Source organism: Oryctolagus cuniculus, chromosome 4 (assembly GCF_964237555.1).
Source record: "Oryctolagus cuniculus chromosome 4, mOryCun1.1, whole genome shotgun sequence".
Taxonomy (NCBI): Eukaryota; Metazoa; Chordata; class Mammalia; order Lagomorpha; family Leporidae; genus Oryctolagus; species Oryctolagus cuniculus.
The window spans coordinates 2,202,582-2,224,435 of record NC_091435.1 but is presented as its reverse complement, the minus strand read 5'-3'; the positions used below and the strand labels follow the sequence as shown (position 1 = coordinate 2,224,435).

The 21,854-nt window shown below is 61.7% G+C and overlaps 1 protein-coding gene across 1 annotated transcript in view; it reads left to right on the top strand.

Annotated features, from left to right (window-relative positions):
* Positions 1 to 21,854, top strand: part of TRAPPC10 (trafficking protein particle complex subunit 10) — an 83,925-nt gene that overhangs the window by 51,541 nt on the left and 10,530 nt on the right. The window contains exons 8-17 of the mRNA XM_070071770.1: positions 5,836 to 5,982; positions 7,288 to 7,402; positions 7,963 to 8,039; positions 8,691 to 8,782; positions 13,718 to 13,858; positions 14,517 to 14,629; positions 17,819 to 18,333; positions 18,986 to 19,127; positions 20,013 to 20,171; positions 20,693 to 20,922. Of these exons, the coding sequence (XP_069927871.1) occupies positions 5,836 to 5,982; positions 7,288 to 7,402; positions 7,963 to 8,039; positions 8,691 to 8,782; positions 13,718 to 13,858; positions 14,517 to 14,629; positions 17,819 to 18,333; positions 18,986 to 19,127; positions 20,013 to 20,171; positions 20,693 to 20,922 (1,731 nt within the window). The remainder of the gene's footprint in view (positions 1 to 5,835; positions 5,983 to 7,287; positions 7,403 to 7,962; positions 8,040 to 8,690; positions 8,783 to 13,717; positions 13,859 to 14,516; positions 14,630 to 17,818; positions 18,334 to 18,985; positions 19,128 to 20,012; positions 20,172 to 20,692; positions 20,923 to 21,854) is intronic.

Here is a 21,854-nt window from a genome sequence, read left to right as displayed (position 1 = left end):
TTGAACCAGGGAGGAGAGAAGTGGTTTGCAGTCACAGCTGGCTGTTGGCGTGGGCCTGGCTGTCGGCGTGGGCCTGGCAGAGGCGTGGGCCTGGTGGAGGCATGGGCCTGGCGGAGGTGTCACTGAGGGCATGTAGCAGCTGTTTCCCGAGGACCTGCGTCCTGCCAGACACTGGGCTGGGCTTCGTGGGGGCTGTGAGGACCTGACCTGGAGGCAGGATCTGTGCCAGGGCGCTCTGCAGGGGACTGGGTGAGAACAGATTGCTCGCGGGACAAGAGGGACGGGGACTGGCGGGGCCCTTCAGGAAGCGGGTGCTGGCCTGCCAGCGGGAGAGGCACGCAGATCAGAGGCCGTGGGCTCGCGCTCCCCTGCGCGGCACCACCGTCCCACAGTGGTTGACAGGGGCCGCGGAAAGAGGGAGGGCAGCTCTGAGAACCGCAGGTGGGGTCGGTGAACCTCGACAGAGGGCCTGCAGGGTGCTGGGGAGGTCGTCAGATGTCCCGGGTGAGCTCACTGTCAAGTCTTTCATTCAGCACTCACTGAGCATCTGTTTTGTGCCAGGCGTGTTAGTGGGCGCTGTGTTTGTGTTTGTAGCAGAGAACCAGCTTGCCTGCCCCAGGCGCTTGCCTCTTCTTGAGTGAGGGGACAAGCGGGAGTCACTGCGGGCCTGCAGGGCTACATCAGGGTGTGGGGCGAGCCTCGGCAGGCATGCGGTGGGCAGTGTGGGCTGTGAGGCCTGGTTTTGCTCTGTAGCCAGGAGGAAGCACTGGCAGGTTGAAGCCGGCATGCCCTGGAAAGCCGGGGTCGGGGAAGCAGAGAACTGGGTGGTGGCAAGGAGAGGCGTTCCTGCCCCGCCCCATGACCAGGGCACACAGGGTCTGCCCTAAAGCAGCCGGCTGGCTTTTACGTCCGTGAGTTCAAGAGACGTGGGCCTCGTGGATGAATGGCGTGCGCTTTGCTGGATGTCCCTGTGGAGCAAGGAATCTGGGAGCCCACACCATGAAAACAATTACGTTCAGATAGGGTTGTTTTTGGTTTTTGGTTTTTTTTTAGATTTATTTATTTGAAAGTCAGAGTTACACAGAGAAAGAAGGAAAGGCAGAGAGAGAGAAAAAAAGTCTTCTTCACTCCCCAATTGGCTGCAACAGCCAGAGTTGCACCGATCCGGAGCGAGGAGCTTCTTCTAGGTCTCCCACGTGGGTGCAGGGCCCAAGCGCTTGGGCCATCTTCCACTGCTTTCCCAGGCCACAGCAGAGAGCTGGATCGGAAGGGGAGTAGCCGGGTTTCGAACTGGTGCCCACATGGGATGCTGGCACTGCAGGCAGAGGCTTTACCCACTACTCCACAGCGCTGGCCCCTCAGATAGGGTTTTGATCTAAACGTGAGTGGTAAATCCAGAAAGCTCTGGAAGGTGACCTGATGTTGGCAAATAATTCTCAAATGGGACATAGAAGCACTAACGATAAAGGAAGACGTTGGGGCCGTGACAATTAGAACCTCACCCGAGTAGACCTGAGTGTGTGGAAGGCTCGCCACGGAGTGGAGGAGCGTTTCCTCCTGATGTCGTCGGGGCACTCGTCCCCGGAGCGGGAAAGAACTCAAACCACGGGGCCTGTGCTGCGGCGCAGTGGGTGAAGCTGCTGCCTGCGCTGCCGACGTCCCTGTGGGCACAGTGTGTGTCCCAGCTGCTCCACTTCGGATCCTGCTTCCTGTTAATGGCCTAGGAAAAGCAGTGCAAGATGGCCCAACTGTCTGGGTCCCGGTCAGCACACGGGAGACCTGGTCCTTGTGGCCATCTGGCGAGTGAATGGCAGATGGAGGATCTCTCTCTGTAACTCTGACTTTCAAATAAATGCCTCAGTCTTTTTGAAGACGTGGCGGGTCAGTGGAGAGGGAGTGAGGGAGTGGGCCGGCCGGCCTGGGAAGAGGCACTCGGTGCACTGGGCCTGCTGAAGTGCAGCTGAGGCCTCGGGCCGGCGGGTGTTCGAAGGGTGGAGGGCTGGAGCCCCTTCCTGGACGGCCGTGAGAGGCGCACAGCACCTTGGAAAGTCAGACTTCTAGGGAGCCGGAGAAGCCGCGGTGAGCCAGAGCCCCGCCCAGCGTGCCCGGAATCCTGCGGCAGCACACACCGGCCCTCTTGGCCGGAAATCCGAGTGACCCTCCCCTCGGAGTGTTGGCCTTGCCCTGCTGTGTCCATGCAGTGGGGCAGCAGCCAGCACGGAGGTGAGCGAGTTGTAGTGGCTGAGTCTCGCCAGCATTAGCTCAAGCTGCAGAAGTCAGACACGAAAGAATAACCTGCTTTTCGCCTCCTTACAGCTGAAGTTCAAGATTAAGCACAGCGGGTCTGCTGAGAGCTGTCATCCAGTGTCCATGAGTGGAGGGCCCGGGGCCGGCTGCGGCCACCACTCTGCCTCCAGTGGGCATGGCGGGGCGCTCTCAGGACACCGTGCTTTGCAGCGCCTGTCGAGAGAGAGAAGGCCTTCAGTCCCGGCCCCGGACGCGGCAGGCGCCGCTGTTCCTCTCACACGGGTCGGGACAGAAAGTCACCCCGTGGACTCGGGTATTGAGAATTGGGTTTTGAAGTTTTTTCCACAAAGTACACAGCCCCACTGGCCCCAAGATACACGGGGGTGTGCGTCACTATCCCCTGAAGGAAACTGGGGTGGGCAGTGGGCAGCGAGGCCGCCACCAACGCCAGAGGAATGGCGGCTCAAGGCCCTGCTGCGGGCTCTCGTGGTTGGGTGACGTGGAGTGCCGGGGTGGTGGGCTTTCCGAGGGGCTCCAACGCTCCATGGGACACTGGAGCCCGTGTCCCTGCCCTGCAGGCGTGAGGGGCTGATGCTCAGATGGGTACATTTAAAATCAGGGCACAGAGCCGTCACTCGTTCCTCAGTTTGTGGGTTTTGTTTTTTTTTTTTTTTTTAATTCTCAAGTGCCAGCAGATGGATAAAATACAATTTTATTAGGCTGTGAGTTCCGGGCGCTGATGAAGGCGTGAGAAGTTGGAGCCCTCGTGTGGTCGTGCACATGGACGTTTGTGTGAGCGCTCAGGAATCAGCAGAGGCTGCTGGAGCTTCGTCCTGTGCCTGTCCGTGCCCCGGGGGTGCATTCCCGGGTGTGTGCCCAAGAGGAGTCCACTCGGAAAACCAGCGTGGGAACACGACCCACCGGAGGATCTGACGCGGATTTATTTCTCGTCTCTGTTCCCTGGGGACCAAGCCAGGTGGTGCAACTGTGTCACCAGGCACCTTGCTTGTGGTCGCATCCCGTGGACTGGCCCCGCTGCCTCCTGTGGGCTGTGAGCCTCCGCCAGCGCTGCTCCTGCCTCGCGTGGGCACTGCAGGCTTCCCTGTGGCCTCCTGAGTGCACTCACTGGGAGGAGCCGGACGCTGCAGCCGCCCAGCACTTAGAGCAGGGGCCGGGGTCGCAGACGGACGCAGCGCACAGCAGTCATACAGAACAAGCTGCCGGCAGTCGGCAAGCGTGGGGCCTACAGGCGTGACGTGGAGCGCCGGGCGCTGTGTGTGCAGGACGCGTGGTGTGATGAGACGAGGGTCAGAGCGGGAGTTCACGTCGGGTGGTAGTCAGGTTGGTGAGTTAGGCTCTGTCTCGGGTTTGTACCCCTTGCATACCTCGTACGTGTGCTCACATTCACGCAGTGGAAACAGCATCCCCTAACCACCTGATGCGAAGTGGTCCCACTGAGGTTTCTGAAGCCTTGGGGGACTGCTGCTGCAGTCGGCTGCAGGGGGCACCCCTCCCCCGGGCCCTGCCCAGCTGTGAAAGCAGCGGGAGGCCTGGTCGTTGGGGTTTATATCTGGAGCAGGTTGGGAGCTGAGGACATGTGGTAGGTGAACGGCGCCCCGCAAGTCACTGTGCACCTCTGCTTTCAGCGGACTGGGAGTGGGGTGTGGTGATGCAGGCAGTCGGAGCCCTTGTGCCCAGCGAGGGTTCTCCCAGAGTGAGTGCCTGGGCGCCGGCAGGACGTGGGGCTGCGGGTTTCGGCTAGAAACCTGGGTGGGACCCTGCGTCTGCGCCCTGCCTGGGACCTGGCTGTGCTCCGCGCGTCCTGCGGGTTGGAAGCTGAAGTCGAAGCATGGGGTGGGGGGGCGGTGGCTGCCCCTGCAGTCTGCTCTTTGTGCCTCTGTGCTGCCGCCCTTTTACGGTCCTGTTGCTCAGACTTGCTCGTTCCAGAACGCTTCGCTGCCTGCCCTGGCGCCTGCACATCGGACGTTGTGCTCTGCTGCCACTTCCCACAGCTCTGGTTCGGGGTGTGGGGTCTTTGTGGTTCTGCTCTGTGGGAGAGACCCCAGGAGGTCTCTCTGTGGCCACGCGTGTCCAGGGCAGCGCCACTCTGAGACGGCGGCATGGGCTTGGTGCAGGTGGAGCTGTCTCGGCACCAGGAGGGCCTGCCCCGCGTGACTAGGAGGACGCTGCTTGCCTGGGAGCCGTTCGCTCTGTCCAGGGTCTCAGCTGCGTCCTGCCCCTCTCAGGGCCACCCTCATGCGTGGTCTGTTTGCTGAGAAAGTTTTGCGAGTTGATGAGTGCTTCTATAGTGTAAGTTCTTTTTGTACTGATTTTTTTTAAGAAAGGATTTGAGTAGCTTATCTTTCAAACATCGGGAAGTTGAGGCTGGTGCTGCCACCTAGTGGGCTAAGCCCCACCTGCAGCTCCGGCATCCTGATTCGTGTCCTGGCTGCTCCCTGCTGATGGCCTGGGAAAGCAGTGGAAGATGGCCCAAGTGTTTGGGCTTCTGCACCCATGTGGGAGACCTGGAAGAAGCTCCTGGCCTTGGATCAGCTCAGCTCCAGCTGTTGTGGCCATTTGGGGAGTGAACCAGTGGATGGAAGACCCCTTTGTGTAACTCTACCTCTTGAATAAATAAATCTTCAAAAAAAAAGGGGGGGGGTCTGACATGGAGTGGCAGTCCCTGGGTCTTCCTCGCTGGATGCAGGTGCTTCACTTCTTGTTTTTTTGTTTGTTCTTTTTTTTTTTTTTTTTTTTTTTTTAAGAGTTACAGACAGAGGGAAAGAGAGAGAGAGAGGTCTTCCATCTGCTGGTTCGCTCCCCAAATGGCCACAATGGCCAGAGCTGGGACGATCTGAAGCCAGGAGCCAGGAGCTTCTTCCAGGTCTCCCACGTGGGTGCAGGGGCCCAAGCACTTGGGCATCTTCCACTGCTTTCCCAGACCACAGCAGAGAGCTGGATGGGAAGTGGAGCAGCCGGGACTTGAACCGGCGCCCGTGTGGGATGCGGGCACTGTGTGGTCGCATACAGGACATGTCTTGCTTCCGATGATCCACAGCTGTGCTGTTGTTAAATGGAAGAGCGCACGTGTCCAGCAGGAGACAGCAACATAATGAACTTGCAGGTGTCTGTTCACGCTGCTGCACGTCCACCCCGCCCGCTGCCCCGGTCACTGTCCTGACACCTGGACATGGTGTGTGCCTGAGTGACAGGAGCTCTGCCCTACAGGCACAGTCCCACTCCCGAGGGGGCCTGCTGAGTCCTCGGTTCTGCTGCTGGACGTGAGTGGTCGTCCGAGGTCTCTGCCCGCCCCGTGAGCGGGTGCACGGCTGGCCAGCACGCCCGGGGGCGAGAGGGCAGTCGGCCTCTCGTGGGCCTCCGTGTCTCGGGAGGCTGGGTCCCTCGCTGTCCTGGCTCACAGAAAGCCCGACGACGACGCATCTGGGTGCAGGCGCCCCTCCTGTCGCTGAGTGTGCGGAGCCTCTTCCTGGAGGCTGGCCCGAGAGGCCGGCAGGGCTCCCTGTCCAGGCCGAGCCGGGGGGGCCGTGCCCTCCCAGGTGCCCTCACCCACCCGCGTGTGCCCCGCAGGTCTCCGTGCCGCCCGGTGCCCTGGACTGCTGGGTGCTCCTGAGCTGCCTGGAAGTGCTGCAGAGGCTAGAAGGCTGCTGCGACCGGGCGCAGGTGGACTCCAGCATCGCCCACACGGCGGGCTTGTGGGGCTACGCCACAGAGAAGGTGCGGGGCGGGCCAACTGTGGGCGGGCGGCCCTGGTGACCTTGGAGCGCGTCCAGGCGTGGCTCCCTGCAGGGAGTGGGTGCGTGCTGTGCGCGTGTGTAAGATGTGGTTCTGCACCAGGAATACGGAAGGTGGCGCACAGGTGTGCGGCCAGTGCATAGCGAGGCCGCGTGGCTCCTGGCCGTGGGGCCATCGCGTAGTGAGGCCGCGTGGCTCCTGGCCGCAGGGCTGGTGGGCGGCTGGGGTGGGGCTCACAGAGGTGCAGATGGAGCACTAGGATGTGTGCAGATGTGTGAGCTGACACCCCTGTGAGTATGTGTGTTCACACCCACGCGTGCAGATGTGTGAGCTGACAGCCCCATGTGTGTGCACACCCATGTGTGCAGATGTGTGAGCTGACAGCCCTGTGAGTATGTGTGTTCACACCCACGCATGCAGATGTGTGAGCTGACAGCCCCGTGTGTGTTCACACCCACATGTACAGATGTGTGAGCCTGACAGCCCCGTGTGTGTTCACACCCATGCGTGCAGATGTGTGAGCTGACAGCCCCATGTGTGTGCACACCCATGTGTGCAGATGTGTGAGCTGACAGCCCTGTGAGTATGTGTGTTCACACCCACGCGTGCAGATGTGTGAGCTGACAGCCCCGTGTGTGTTCACACCCACATGTACAGATGTGTGAGCCTGACAGCCCCGTGTGTGTTCACACCCATGCGTGCAGATGTGTGAGCTGACAGCCCCATGTGTGTGCACACCCACGCGTGCAGATGTGTGAGCTGACAGCCCTGTATGTGTGTTCACACCCACGCGTGCAGATGTGTGAGCCTGACAGCCCCGTGTGTGTTCACACCCATGTGTACAAATGTGTGAGCTGACAGCCCCGTGTGTGTTCACACCCACGTGTACAGATGTGTGAGCTGGGACAGCCCCATGAGTGTGTGTGTTTACACCCATGCATGCAGATGTGTGAGCTGACAGCCCTGTGTGTGTTCACACCCATGCTTCCTGTGAGTGTGTGTTCACGCCCATGCGTGCAGACGTGTGAGCTGACAGCCCCGTGAGTGTGTGTGCACACCCATGCGTGCAGATGTGTGAGCCTGACAGCCCCGTGTGTGTTCACGCCCATGCGTGCAGACGTGTGAGCTGACAGCCCCGTGAGTGTGTGTGCACGCCCACGTGTGAGTCAGGTAGGAAAGCTGAATTTCTCCCTAGCTTGGCGGGGTCTGGGCCGTCACATTTCCGGTCGTCAGCTCGCTGCTGGCTGTGCTGGCACCTTAGGGAGCTCTCTGTGGGCTTTCTCGCAGCTGAAGTCCTTGGGCTATCTGTGTGGACTCGTGTCGGAAAGAGGACCGAATTCCGAGGATCTCAACCGAACAGTTGATCTCCTGGCAGGCCTGGGAGCCGAGCGGCCTGAGACAGGTACTGCTGGGTCCTGTTTGTGGAACGAGGCTCATGTGTGCCTGCCTGGGCTGCTGCTTAGGAGACGTTCGCTTTTAGTGGCACGATGGAATCTAAGTAGACGGGAAGGCTGCAGAGCGTGGGCCGCGCTGCGTCACGGGGGAGCCCTGGGGCCGGGCTCCCACTGCTGGGTGTTAATGCCCTCTCAGGAGCGTTAGTACTTGTGTTAGTAACGTGGAGGAACAGGATTCAGCAAAACTTTGCCAAAGTATAGTGAAAGAACACCTGCAGGACTGGAGACGCTTCTAAACCAGATGCATTTTAAGGGATGATGGTATGTATGTCGCTCTGTTGAACTTGGCCATTCAGCTCACTTTGGAAGCGGTGTAATTCACTGTCATTCGTTGGTGTATTTGTAGCATGTGCTGCTAACAGTCCTGTTCTCAGGGAGACAGGAGCGGGCGCTGGGGAGCGCGTGTGTGTGTGGGGTAGCAGTCAGCCGCCCCGCTCCCGGGCTGTGTGTGCTCTGCACGCGAGCAGCTGGGGGACACGGGCCTCTCTCCCGTCTGCTTGCCTTGAAGCCGGCGCCGCCCAGAGCCCCTACAAGAAGCTCAGAGAAGCCCTGTCTTCGGTGGAAGCGTTTGAGAAGCACTACTTAGTAAGTAGCCGGCGGGGGCGGGGAGGGGGGGCAGCCCTTCCCCTGCAGGGCCGGGCTGGGCCGCCGCAGCGGCGTCGCCTGCAGTGTGGACGCAGCGTGGAGCGAGAGCTGCTCACCAGTGAACACCAGGGGCGGGATCGCCTGAAAGTGTCTGCGAACTTGTGATTCTGTTCAGGTCGATGGAGCAGAATTTGTAAGGGAGGATAGTGAGTGGTTTTCTTTTTAAAATACGGCAGTTTGGTCTTCAGCATTGCTATCCTGCTAGATTTTAAGACTTTAAGGGTGGGCGTTCAGCTCGAGCGGTTAAGGCTTCCATTGAGACGCTGCTGTTGCAGTCAGAGTGCCTGGGCTGGAGCCCAGCTGTGGCCCCCAGTTCCATTTCCTGCTGCTGAGGACCCCACGGAAGCAGGTGACGGCTCGAGCAGTTGGCCCCCCCACCCGTGGGAAAGACCTGGGCTGAGCTCCCAGCTTCAGCCTGGGCCAGCCCCAGCCGTGCTGGCAGTTGGGAAGTGAACCAGAGGATGGGAGCTCTGTTTCTTTCTTTCTGCCCCTCCAGTAAAGCCGTCTGCTCCGCCTTTGGGTGGGTGCGCGGCAGGGTGTCTCGCACTGCGACTCCGGACGTGTCACTGAGCCTCTTTCGCTTTTGTGCAGGACCTGTCCCATGCCGCCATTGAGATGTACACAAGCATCGGGAGAATGCGATCTGCTAAGCTGGTTGGGAAGGACCTGGCAGAGTTTTACATGTAATTCCCCCTGAGCTTTTCTTTGCATTTTAGGCAGTCGCACGCACAGTAAGAAGAGGTCTGCGTAAGGAGTCCACGGAGCAGTGTGCGGGGATTTGCGGGTTGAGGAGTGCGGCGTCTGTCAGCCGGTCCCCGCCGTTCTGGCAACCACCTGACAGCTTTTCAGCTACTTACCCTTAATAGCTGCTTTTTAAAAATATATTTTTAAAATATTTATTTATTCGAAAGGCAGAGTTACGGGGGTGGGGGAGAGAGGGAGGGAGCATTAGCAGGGAGCTGGATCAGAGAGGAGCAGCTGGGACTCGAACCGGCACCCGTATGGGATGCCGATGCTGCAGGCCAGGGCTTTAACCCACAGTGCCACAACGCTGGCCCCACCTTTAATAACTGTTGCCATTGAGTTTTTTTATTTAACATGAATTACAGACATAAAACATAACTACCTTCAGTTAGACGGCCTGAGAAACTTTTCAGCTCTATCCCCCGTAGCAGGTCAGTGGGCTGTCGTTGTGTGGCAGCTTTGTGGCCTGTGTCGACACCGCGGGGTGAGGGCCTCAAGGCCAGAGAGGTGGCTGTGAGCTAGCGGCAGTGGGAGGGCGTTCCCATGCAGCCTCGGGGCTCCTCCCGGACCAGGCTGGGGGTGTGGCGTTCCTAGTGAGCGTTTCCGGGGCGAGGGAGCGGACTGCAGGGCGCTGTCTGGTGCAGACGGTGCTGGAGCCCTGGCGCGGCTTTTTCACGCTGCGTTTCTCATGAGCTGTGGAGACTCCTCGTGTGCATGGATTTCAGTGGAGGCCCCTCGTGTGCGTGGATTTCAGTGGAGGCCCCTCGCGTGGGTGGATTTCAGTGGAGACCCCTCGCGTGGGTGGATTTCAGTGGAGACCCCTCGCGTGCGTGGATTTCAGTGGAGGCCCCTCGCGTGGGTGGATTTCAGTGGAGACCCCTCGCGTGCGTGGATTTCAGTGGAGGCCCCTCGCGTGCGTGGATTTCAGTGGAGGCCCCTCGCGTGCGTGGATTTCAGTGGAGGCCCCTCGCGTGGGTGGATTTCAGTGGAGACCCCTCGTGTGCGTGGATTTCAGTGGAGGCCCCTCGCGTGGGTGGATTTCAGTGGAGACCCCTCGCGTGGGTGGATTTCAGTGGAGACCCCTCGCGTGGGTGGATTTCAGTGGAGGCCCCTCGCGTGGGTGGATTTCAGTGGAGACCCCTCGCGTGGGTGGATTTCAGTGGAGACCCCTCGTGTGTGTGGATTTCAGTGGAGACCCCTCGTGTGCGTGGATTTCAGTGGAGACCCCTCGCGTGGGTGGATTTCAGTGGAGGCCCCTCGCGTGGGTGGATTTCAGTGGAGACCCCTCGCGTGGGTGGATTTCAGTGGAGGCCCCTCGTGTGCGTGGATTTCAGTGGAGGCCCCTCGTGTGCGTGGATTTCAGTGGAGGCCCCTCGCGTGCGTGGATTTCAGTGGAGACCCCTCGCGTGCGTGGATTTCAGTGGAGGCCCCTCGCGTGCGTGGATTTCAGAATCTTTTGCACAGAAACAGCTTTTGTCTTCGGTCCTCCTGTCCACAGTCTTTTGGAAGCGCCTTCGCACATCACGGGCGGGTGGGGTGCGGGGAACCGTCTGCCAGGGCCTCGTGGACACCCGCACAGCCGTCCCCTGCACGGCGGCGCTGCGGGCCTGCCGTGTTCCGAGTGCACCGGCAGCTGCCCTGGCAGGGCCACTCCAGGCGATCGTGGGGCCTTGTGCAGCTCGCGGGCCCCACGGTCCCCACCCCTGCTACAAGCGAAGAGATGCTTGTCTGTATTTTCTAAAAAAAACACAAAAACCAAAAAAACGTGTGAAATGCGATCGGGAACCTGTGTTACTTTCACTGGATGAAATTCGGACAGAATAATTTATGTGAACTCTTGAGACCTGGCTGAAAGGATTGGTAGATGATCCGCGAAGCTCGGGCAGACAGCCGGTTAGTGGGCAGTCAGGGCCGGGCCTGGCTCTCCGAGTCTCTGGCCTGAGGAGGGAGCTGTGAAGGTGCTCAGAGGCCGTGCAGCGCAGGTCCCGGCTGCAGAGCCCAGGCGTCCCGCTGCGGAGAGGAGCTGGAGAAGCGTCGCCGGCTCCGGCCCTTTAAAAGTGAGGGTTGGCAGCAAGACCACGAGAGCCTAGAACCCAGTGTGACTGCGTGATCAGTTCACAGGTTTAGGGCGATCTGACTCAAAAACTTAGGTAATTTGAGAACTTGAGCGTTCTCGTTGCTCAGGAGTGGGGGAGTAAAAACGGTGGCTCTCTGGAGGGTGCCTGGGGAGAGCGGGTGCCTGCGTTCTGTTGGCCGAGGGTCCCTGCCGTGGGCAGAGCGGGTGCCTGTGTCACGGTGGCCTCGACCCCCACCCCCCCCCGTGCAGCTGAGGGTCTCTGCTGTGCACTGAGCAGGTGCCTGCGTCGTGTTGGTCTCAGCCCCCGTGCAGGCGAGGGTCCCAGCTGTGGGCAGAGTGGGTGCCCGTGTTGTGTTGGCTTTGGCCCCCCGTGCAGGTGAGGGTCCCTGCTGTGGGCAGAGTGGGTGCCCGTGTCTTGTCGGCCTCGGCCCCCCATGCAGGCGAGGGTCCCTGCTGTGGGCAGAGTAGGTGCCCGTGTTGTGTCGGCCTTGGCCCCCCGTGCAGGCGAGCGTCCCAGCTGTGGGCAGAGTGGGTGCCCGTGTCATGGTGGCCTCACCCCCCACCCTGCCTCTTGAAGCCAAGGGTCCCTGCTGTGGGCAGAGTGGGTGCCCGTATCGTGCTGGTCTCGGCCTCCCGTGCAGGCGAGGGTCCCTGCTGTGGGCAGAGTGGGTGCCCGTGTTGTGTCGGCCTTGCCCCCCCATGCAGGCAAGGGTCCCTGCTGTGGGCAGAGTGGGTGCCCGTGTTGTGTCGGCCTCAGCCCCCACCGTGCAGGTGAGGGTCCCTGCTGTGGGAAGAGTGGGTGCCCGTGTCATGTCGGCCTCGGCCCCCCGTGCAGGCGAGGGTCCCTGCTGTGGGCAGAGTGGGTGCCTGTGTCATGGTGGCCTCACCCCACCCCCCCGCTCCATGCAGCCAAGGGTCCCTGCTGTGGGAAGAGCGGGTGCCCGTGTCATGTCGGCCTCGGCCCCCCGTGCAGGTGAGGGTCCCAGCTGTGGGCAGAGTGGGTGCCCGTGTCTTGTCAGCCTCGGCCCCCCATGCAGGCGAGGGTCCCAGCTGTGGGCAGAGTGGGTGCCCGTGTTGTGTCGGCCTTGCCCCCCACCCCGTGCAGGTGAGGGTCCCAGCTGTGGGCAGAGTGGGTGCCCGTGTTGTGTCGGCCTTGCCCCCCGTACAGGCGAGGGTCCCAGCTGTGGGCAGAGTGGGTGCTTGTGTTGTGTTGGCCTTGCCCCCTGTGTAGGCGAGGGTCCCAGCTGTGGGCAGAGCGGGTGCCCGTGTCGTGCTGGTCTTGGCCCCCCATGCAGGCGAGGGTCCCAGCTGTGGGCAGAGTGGGTGCCCGTGTTGTGTCGGCCTCGGGCCCCCGTGCAGGTGAGGGTCCCAGCTGTGGGCAGAGTGGGTGCCCGTGTTGTGTCGGCCTTGCCCCCCCCCCGTGCAGGTGAGGGTCCCAGCTGTGGGCAGAGTGGGTGCCCGTGTTGTGTCGGCCTTGTCCCCCGTACAGGCGAGGGTCCCAGCTGTGGGCAGAGTGGGTGCTTGTGTTGTGTTGGCCTTGCCCCCTGTGTAGGCGAGGGTCCCAGCTGTGGGCAGAGTGGGTGCTTGTGTTGTGTTGGCCTTGCCCCCTGTGTAGGCGAGGGTCCCAGCTGTGGGCAGAGTGGGTGCCCGTGTCTTGTCAGCCTCGGCCCCCCATGCAGGCGAGGGTCCCAGCTGTGGGCAGAGTGGGTGCCCGTGTTGTGTCGGCCTTGCCCCCCACCCCGTGCAGGTGAGGGTCCCAGCTGTGGGCAGAGTGGGTGCCCGTGTTGTGTCGGCCTTGCCCCCCGTACAGGCGAGGGTCCCAGCTGTGGGCAGAGTGGGTGCTTGTGTTGTGTTGGCCTTGCCCCCTGTGTAGGCGAGGGTCCCAGCTGTGGGCAGAGCGGGTGCCCGTGTCGTGCTGGTCTTGGCCCCCCATGCAGGCGAGGGTCCCAGCTGTGGGCAGAGTGGGTGCCCGTGTTGTGTCGGCCTCGGGCCCCCGTGCAGGTGAGGGTCCCAGCTGTGGGCAGAGTGGGTGCCCGTGTTGTGTCGGCCTTGCCCCCCCCCCCGTGCAGGTGAGGGTCCCAGCTGTGGGCAGAGTGGGTGCCCGTGTTGTGTCGGCCTTGCCCCCCGTACAGGCGAGGGTCCCAGCTGTGGGCAGAGCGGGTGCCCGTGTCGTGCTGGTCTCGGCCTCCCATGCAGGCGAGGGTCCCTGTAGCCCCTGAGTCGGTGGCGCTGTGCAGTTTGAGCTTCTTCAGGACTTGATCTGGGACTGGGACGACCTGGGCTTGGGCCTGTGCTGCTGTGTTGCTCTTCGTGGGTGCCCACCTGGAGCTCCTGGCTGCATTCCCAGGCTGACCTCGTCTCCCTGTGCGCTGGGCCACACAGACGCTTCGTGTCGTCTGTCTCAGGGCTGGAGCAGCCCTGCACCCAGGGTTCTTGGTGCCACTGCTGACAGCTGGGCACGTGGGGAAGCCGCTGCCCTTCTCTTAGCCTCGGCCTTCTCTCAGAATGGAGTCCCTGCCCTCCTGTCCAAGGTTCTGCCTGATGCTGCCCAGCTGTGTGTGTGGAGTGTGTGGGAGCCGTTTCTGGTCTCCTTACCTTGGAGCCTTTCGTGCAGTCCTGAGTGAGGTGTGCTTTCTCACGCAAGGGGGAGAAGGGAGGCGGAGAAGAAGGTTGGAGAAGGAGGGCAGAGTGCCTGCCGTGGCAGGGGACTGGGAGAAGGCGCGCGTGGAAGGAGGTTGTGTCTGCTTGCCGGCTGTCGCGAGCCCTAATGACACCTTCTGTTTGTTGACTTTGCAAGGAGAAAAAAGTCTCCACAAAAGGCAGAAGTGTATCTTCAAGGGGCCCTGAGAACCTACCTGGCTGAGGGCTGGGCTCTGCCCGTCACGCACACGAGGAAGCAGCTCGCTGAGTGTCAAAAGCTCCTGGGGCAGGTGGAAAAGTATCCTTTGAACGCAGCAGTTTCATGAAGTAGGAACACTGCTGTCTTGTTTATGTGGCAATGCTGTTCTCTGTGTTAAGATAAACATGTAATATTAATGAGAGAAAAACCCACCTGTGTATTTATTGTGTAGGACATGAACTAAATGCCTCATGAATGCTTCTTCATCAATGCTTTTTTTAAAAAAGATTTGTGATTTATTTATTTTTATTTGAAAGTCGGAGTTACACACAGAGAGGAGAGGCAGAGAGAGGGAGAGATTTTCCATCCGTTGGTTCACTCCCCAGTTGGCCACAACAGCTGGAGCTGTGCCGATCTAAAGCCAGGAGCTTCTTCCAGGTCTCCCACGCGGGTACAGGGGCCCAAGCACTTGGCCCATCTTCCACTGCTTTCCCAGGCCACAGCAGAGAGCTGGATCGGAAGAGGAGCAGCCGGGTCTTGAACCGGCGCACATATGGGTGCCAGCACTACAGGCCAGGGTGTTAATCTGCTGTGCCACAGCGCAGGCCCCATCAATGCTTCTTTTTAAATGTAGTTTCAAGTTGCTAATAACGTATGAAACAAACAAATGCACACCCTGCAAGCTCTCTGAAGGCCGTCCCACGGCCAGCTCAGCGCTCGGGCCAGCTGCTCTCTCCCACCCCTTAGCTCCTCCCAGCTACCTTCAGACCAGCAGCCTCCTGGCCAGCGACTGCCACCTGACTGACGAGGAGCGGAGGCACTTCTGCCAGGAGATACTCGGCTTCGCCGGCCAGCAGTCCGATCCCCCAGGTAAGCTCTTACAGCGTGGCAGGCGCTGCAGAGGTGAAGAACCACACACGGCAGCAGCCCGGCACGGAGCTCCGTTTCTTTCCATTTTGTATTTTGCTGAACTTAACAGAGATCCTAGAATACGCTGTCGAGCCTCACCCTGAAACAGTTCACACACACCTTCTGGAAAGAAGTGCAGGGACAGGCGTTTGCCACAGCGCTCAGGACGCCACGTGCAAAGCCAGCGCTCCACATGCGGTGCCTGGTTCGAATCTCAGCTCCAATCCCAGCCCCTGCTGGTGCTCCCGGGGCGGCAGCCGCGATGGCTCAAGCACCTGGGCCCCTGCCACCCACAGGGAGACCTGAGTGAGCTCTGGGCTCCTGGCCTCTGCCTGGCCCGGCCCTGGCTGTTGTGGGCATTTGGGTGTTACCTAGCAGGCGGAGATCCCTGTCTGCCTCTCTGCTTCACACAAGCAAAATAAATCAATAGGAGTTTAAAACAGGACCACCTCCTCACCTCCCCACCTCCCCACCTCCCCACCTCCCCACCTCCCACCTCCCCACCTCCCCACCTCCCCACCTCCCCACCTCCTCACCTCCACACCTCCACACCTCCCCACCTCCTCACCTCCACACCTCCCACCTCCCCACCTCCTCACCTCCTCACCTCCTCACCTCCTCACCTCCCCACCTCCACACCTCCCCACCTCCCCACCTCCTCACCTCCTCACCTCCCCACCTCCCCACCTCCCCACCTCCCCACCTCCACACCTCCACACCTCCACACCTCCACACCTCCACACCTCCACACCTCCCCACCTCCCACCTCCACACCTCCACACCTCCCCACCTCCCCACCTCCCCACCTCCACACCTCCACACCTCCACACCTCCCCACCTCCCCACCTCCACACCTCCACACCTCCACACCTCCCCACCTCCCCACCTCCTCACCTCCCCTCCTCACCTCCTCACCTCCTTACCTCCCCTCCTCCCCTCCTCACCTCCCCACCTCCCCACCTCCTCCCCTCCTCCCCTCCTCCCCTCCCCACCTCCTCACCTCCCCACCTCCACACCTCCCTACCTCCCCACCTCCCCACCTCCCACCTCCCCACCTCCCACCTCCCCACCTCCCCACCTCCTCACCTCCTCACCTCCCCTCCTCACCTCCTTACCTCCCCTGCTCCCCTCCTCCCCTCCCCACCTCCCCACCTCCCCACCTCCCCACCTCCTCACCTCCTCCCCTCCTCCCCTCCTCCCCTCCCCTCCCCACCTCCCCACCTCCCCACCTCCCCACCTCCTCACCTCCTCACCTTCTCACCTCCCCACCTCCCCGCCTCCTCACCTCCCCACCTCCTCACCTCCCCACCTCCCCACCTCCTCACCTCCCCACCTCCTCACCTCCTCACCTCCCACCTCCCCACCTCCCCACCCCTCACCTCCTCACCTCCTCACCTCCTCACCTCCTCACCGCACCTCCGCACCTCCTCACCACAGCCCAGGAGTTTACAGGGCTCTCCTGCCATCTGCCAGGGAGGCTGTGTTCACGTTTTCCTAGATAAGAGATTCTAGTGAGGGTCATGTGCTGGATTTAAGATCGGTTCTCCTAATTTACAACAATAAATCTTCCTGCTTCTTTCTCTTCTTTTTCTTGAAGACACTGACTTCAGAAAATGTGTACGTAACAGAATGCACGTCCCTGTTTGAAGTGTGTGTGATTCAGTGACTTTTAGTACAGTCACAGGTGTGTGCAGCCATCACCACAGTCAATTTTATTTTATTTTCTTAAGATTTTTTATTTATTTGAAAGTCAGAGTTACAGAGAGACAGAGAGCTTCCATTTGCTAGTTCACTCCCCAAATGGTTGCAAGGGCTGGGGCTGGGCCAGACCAAGCCAGGAGGCAGGAGCTTCATCTGGGTCTCCTGCGTGGGCACAGGGGCCCAAGCACCTGGGCCGTCTTCCACTGTCTTCCCAGGAGCATTAGCAGGGAGCTGGATTGGAAGTGGAGCAGCCATGTGGGATGCCGGCTGTGCCACAGCACCAGCCCCACAGTCGGTCTTATATACGTCTGTCCTCTGCAAAGAAACCGCACACTCATCTCTGCTCCCTTCAGCAAGCCCTGACGGGCAGTCGCTCCCAGTGCCGATTCGGTGCCCATCCACACAGCTGGGCGCACCTCGTGGTCTCCTGTGACAGTCGTCTCTGACTGACGCTGTTCATCAGTGTGTTGCCAGGCCGACTGAGCCAGTTGTCTGATCCTCCAGCAAACCTCTGGGTGTTCCCTCCTGGGAACCTGTAAGTGGAGGTTCGCTGTGGGCGGCCGCCGTGTTCGGGCTGTGCAAGGGTGCTTAGTGCGGAGCAGGCGCCTGGGTGGCGTGGACAGCAGTGCGGCAGTTCCAGCGCGGGCAAGGGCTGTCGGGCTGTGCGCTCCACCCTCCGCCAGGAGGACCTCACGCACGCCGCCTGTCCAACTCCTTTCCTCCCGAAGGCCCCATCTCGAGACGCTGTCGCACTGGGGGTTACGACTTCACCATCTGAATTTGGGGTCCGTGGTTCAGTCCGTGGCGGTCACTGAACAGAGCCGTCCGCACCTGTCTCTCTGGAGCCTCGGGAGGCGGCGGGCTGTATGGGTCCCCCACGGGCGCCGGCCGACTGTCGGCCGAGTCCCCGCCGTGCCTGCTGCTTAGCAAGGAGGGCAGCTGGGTTAAGGCTTCCTGGCGCCCTTCCTCGGCGTCTCTGTGAGCGGCAGGTTCCAGTTGTTTGTTGTTGTCCCGTGGTCTTAGGACCGTGGTCATGGCAGTCCTGTATTTGATGAGCATTAGTGGTCTTTTTCTAGACAAAACCAGGGTGCCTGTGACAGGGAGGGAGGGGCGGGGGCAGGAGTGCAGCGGGCCCCGGCAGCACAGCGAACTTGTGGCCGGCCACTTGGCCGCTGTCCGCCAGACTGGCTCAGGCCTGGAGTTACTCCAGACACGCAGGGGGCGCGGCCTCTGTACGTGGGAATTTCTTTAAGTAGATGGGAAACGCCTCCAGAAATCGGACAGTTTCCAAGTTTTATTGGGAATCTGAGATGAAGGTGACCTGTGTGTCTCTTACGTTCTCAGAGCAGACGTGGGCACCTTCGCTTCTGCAGGTTGTACGGCAGGAGGGGAGGCCGTGTGGCTCGCAGAGCGGGCCCGGCGATGACGCGTGACGATGTGTGTCCACAGGTCACAAAGTGGTGCTGCCCATGCACTCCTTTGCACAGCTGAGAGACCTCCATTTTGACCCTTCCAACGCCGTGGTCCACGTGGGCGGCGTCCTGTCCGTGGAGATGACCTTGTGCAGTCAGATGCCCGTGCCTGTCCACGTGGAGCAGATCACGCTCAGCGTCCACTTCAGCATCGAGAAGAACAGCTACCGAAAGACTGCCGAGTGGCTCACCAAGCACAAGACGTCCAACGGCATCATCAGCTTCCCCGCCGAGGCCGCGGCCCTCCCCGCGTCTCAGCACAGCCCGCCCGCCCTGGAGCTGCACGAGGTGTTCGAGAGGAGCCCGTCAGACAACGCCCTGCACACCGCCGGGATCATCTGCAGGAACGCGCACCTGCTGCTCCGGAGGCAGGAGAGCGGCTCTTCTCCGGACACGCCCGCGGGCCTCACCCTGGAGGACGGCGGGCACATGCTGCGCTGCAGCGGGGTCACGCTGGAGCCGGGGCCCAACAGGATCACCTTCCGGACCCAGGTGCGTCCAGAGTGGAGGGCGCAGTGCTGTGTGCGGGGCCCGGAGCCCGGGGTCCTCCGTGGAGAAGGGCACGCTCACGCCAAGGCCGTGTCTTCTGTGAGCAGTTCCAGGTGGCGTACGTGTTCTGAGTGACGTTCTGACACAGGTGGGCAAGGCTGGATTCAGTTAGCTTTTCCCAGCAGGCACTAAACTCCACGCTGAGAGAAGCCGGTGACTCCGGCGTTCGCCTCTGTTCTTGTGTGGTGGAGTGGCTGTCGCCGACACGGCGGCCCTGTGAGTTCTGTGCAGGGTGGCTCGGCCGTGGGAAGTGCAGGTCCTGGCCCTGTGTGGCTTTGGTCTGGCTGCAGAGGGGATCTCAGACCCCGGGGCCGCGTCTCCACTACATGTCCCTTTCGAGGGGCACGCCGCAGACACGGTTTCTTGGACGGAAGCCATCTCGCTAGCCGTGGAACGTCAGCGTCCGCCCTTCGGGAAGTCACGGGGTGGGAGGTTCTGGGAGCTTGGGGAGCAGCGCTGGTGCCCGTGGCTCTGCACAGAGCAGGCCTGGGGGACAGAAACCGCCGCTGGAGACCCGTACGGCACTGCCTTCCCTGGCCGCGCGCGGTGGCAGAAACAGGTGCCACCTTGGCAAATGCTTTGCTTTTGATCCTAGGCCAGGGAGCCGGGAACGTACACACTCAGGCAGCTGTGTGCCGTGCTGGGCCGCGTGTGGTTTGTCCTCCCTCACATTTACCCGCTGGTGCAGTACGACGTGTACTCCCAGGAGCCCCAGCTGCACGTGGAGCCGCTGGCGGGTGAGTGAGCCTGCGGCGGCGTGGGCGGGGTCCTGCTGCGCCCCTGCTGGGGCGTCTGCACTTCTTAGCCGCGTGTGCCTTGGAGAGAGCTGGGCAGCACAAGACCGGTGTTGCTGGGGCGCCTGACTCTGCAGTCCTGCTGCGACTCACTCCCGGGTGGACGTGGAGTCCACTGTGGGGTTTAGTGAGCACGCAGAACCGCTGCGCAGGGTCCAGGGCCAGGCCAGGGGCTGACGGGGTCCTGTGGGCTGCACGAGCCTGGCCTTGGGCGTGGCCCCTGAGATGTGGACGCTGCTGTCCTCCTAGATAAGGCCGAAGGCAGAGGCCCGTGTGCTCCCTCGCTGCTGAGTGAGGCTGGCACTGTGTGTGTGTTTGCTTGTGTCTTTCACTTGGGGGAGAATCAAGAGTTTTTTTGTATTTAATTTCCCCATTCACCCTGCTGGTCTGTGCCTGCAGCAGTCTCTCAGGTGTCTCTCACTGGCCTGGCTGGCACCCCCCCCCACACACACATCCTGCCGGCCCGCCTCCCGCCGTCATCCGTCTTCCCCGAGGCCCTGGACAGGAAAGAACAGGGAAAATCCTGAAGGCAGCAGCACGTGCGAGCGTCCCCATCCTCTCCTTGACCCCCACACCTGGTTCCCTCCTCCGGCTGCCATAGTCATCCCCAGCTCTGCACACCTAGGTGGTGGCCCAGCCAGGTCCTCCTCAACCCTCAGGCCACACCCTGCCACTGGACACCTAGGGACAGTGCAGTGGACGCAGGGGCCTTGGGGTGTCCCCACGAAGGAGCCCCTCCAGCAGGGACATGCACTCCTTTCCCTTCCTCGGCGGCCCTGGCCGCTGCGTCCCACCCACCGTGCGCTGATTTCTGTCTTTCCCCTTTAGATAGGCTTTTGGCTGGTATCCCTCAGAAGGTCAAGTTCACTGTCACTACCGGCCACTACACGGTAAAGCAAGGGGACAGCCTCCAGCTCAGCAACGTGGAAGCCATGCTCATCCTGGGTCAGGCGGAGAACAGAGCCGTGATCTATTCCAACTCGAGGGGTGAGTGCCGGCCGTGCCGAGTGCCAGGCGCCAGGCAGCTTGTCCGCGTGGCTGCCTTGGCCTGCTGGCACTTGTCCTGCCTCTGAGGTCAATGTGCGTGGGAGAGCAGACTGAGTGTGGGCTGCGTGCTAGGTGTTCCGCCGTGTTCCGCCCTCGCCGAGCACATGAGGGACTGAGTGTGGGCTGCGTGCTAGGTGTTCCGCCGGCTCCGCGGTGCTGCCTGCCCATCTCACAGCACAGCACAGCACACGCCTCAGCAGCCCTGAAAGTCTGCCGTGAGGACTAGAGAGAAGGATGGAGAGGCAGGACGGTGTGCAGGGACGCACACAGGCCGTGGCGGCCCCCTCCCCCCAGGCTGAAGACAGTGACAGCCATGTGGGCTGCAGCCTGCCGGCTCCCTGCTGTGCCCCCTGTCCTGAGCCCTGCTGTGGCCCACTGCTGGGCACAGCACCCGCTGTCAGAGAGGAAGGCACAGAGGGACGGTGGGAGCCGTTGGGCAAGACCTTGCCTGTCTTCTGCAGAAAAGTCTCGTGATGCGTGGCTGCGGATCCAGTCCTCCGACAAGGTCACCAGCATCGGCCTGCCCGCCGCCCCCGCCTACCATGCCATCGAGTTTGAGCTGGACGTCCTCTCCATGCCCCCGGCCCCCACCACCACGGGGGATGGTGATGCGCTGGGGACGTCAGAGCCCCATGAGAAGCACAGGGACAGGCAGAAGGCTGGCCTGCACATGGACTCCACCGATCACAAGGTAGGGCTGTGGTGTGGCTCCGCCCATCTTGCCTGTCACGGAATGTCACCAAGGGACTGCCGGGGCTGGGGCTGGGGCTGGGCTGGGCGGGGCTGGGCAGGGCAGAGCTGGGCTGGGCTGGGCTGGGCAGGGCAGAGCTGGGCTGGGGCAGAGTTGGGCTGGGCTGGGCTGGGCTGGGCTGGGCTGGGCTGGGCTGGAATGGAATGTCGGGCCCCTGCAGTCCCAGGCCCTTGAGCACTTGTGCTGAGCACTGTGTCTGTGCAGAGCGGGGGGAAGACAGGCTTGAGCTGTTCTGTCTCCCAGGAGGGGAGGGGTCGGAGTGGGGACGCCGGTCTGCTTGCCCTGGTCCCGCTCTGCGTCGTCTCCATGCACCGTCCGCATCACTCTCCGTGTGCTGCTGTGCACCGCCCGTCACTTCTGGAGAGATCCGTGACTGATCCAGAATCCTGGGGAAAGAACTCAGGGTGCAGGGACTGTGCGTGTCTTGCTCAGACTCAGTTCTCAGGGCGTTTGCACAGCCTGTGCCCGGAAGGAGAGGGAAGAAGGCTCAGAAGTGGTTACTTGGTCTGGGCCTCGCACATGATGGAGGCTGGACTGGGAGCCGAGCGGCCGGGACTGGAACCGAGCCTCCGGTCCGGGATGCTGGCGCCTCAGGTGGCACCCTGACCCGCTGCATCCCAGCACTGGCCCCGAGGGAGCAGCGTGAGCACTGATGGCCGCGCGTTCTCGGTGTGGGCATTTGCGGCACGTGGTCAGTAGGTGGCGCTCAGGCCTGCTTCCTGCCTGTCCTCACCGTTCCACAGGCTGATTGAGTTTCAGTTGCCTGTTCAGCGTCAGGTATCTAGTCTGGCTTGGTGTGGCTGCACACGCTGCACCCTAGACTCTCGCACGTGATCAGTGTACTTGGGGTCCCTGCCCCAGATGTCCGTGTC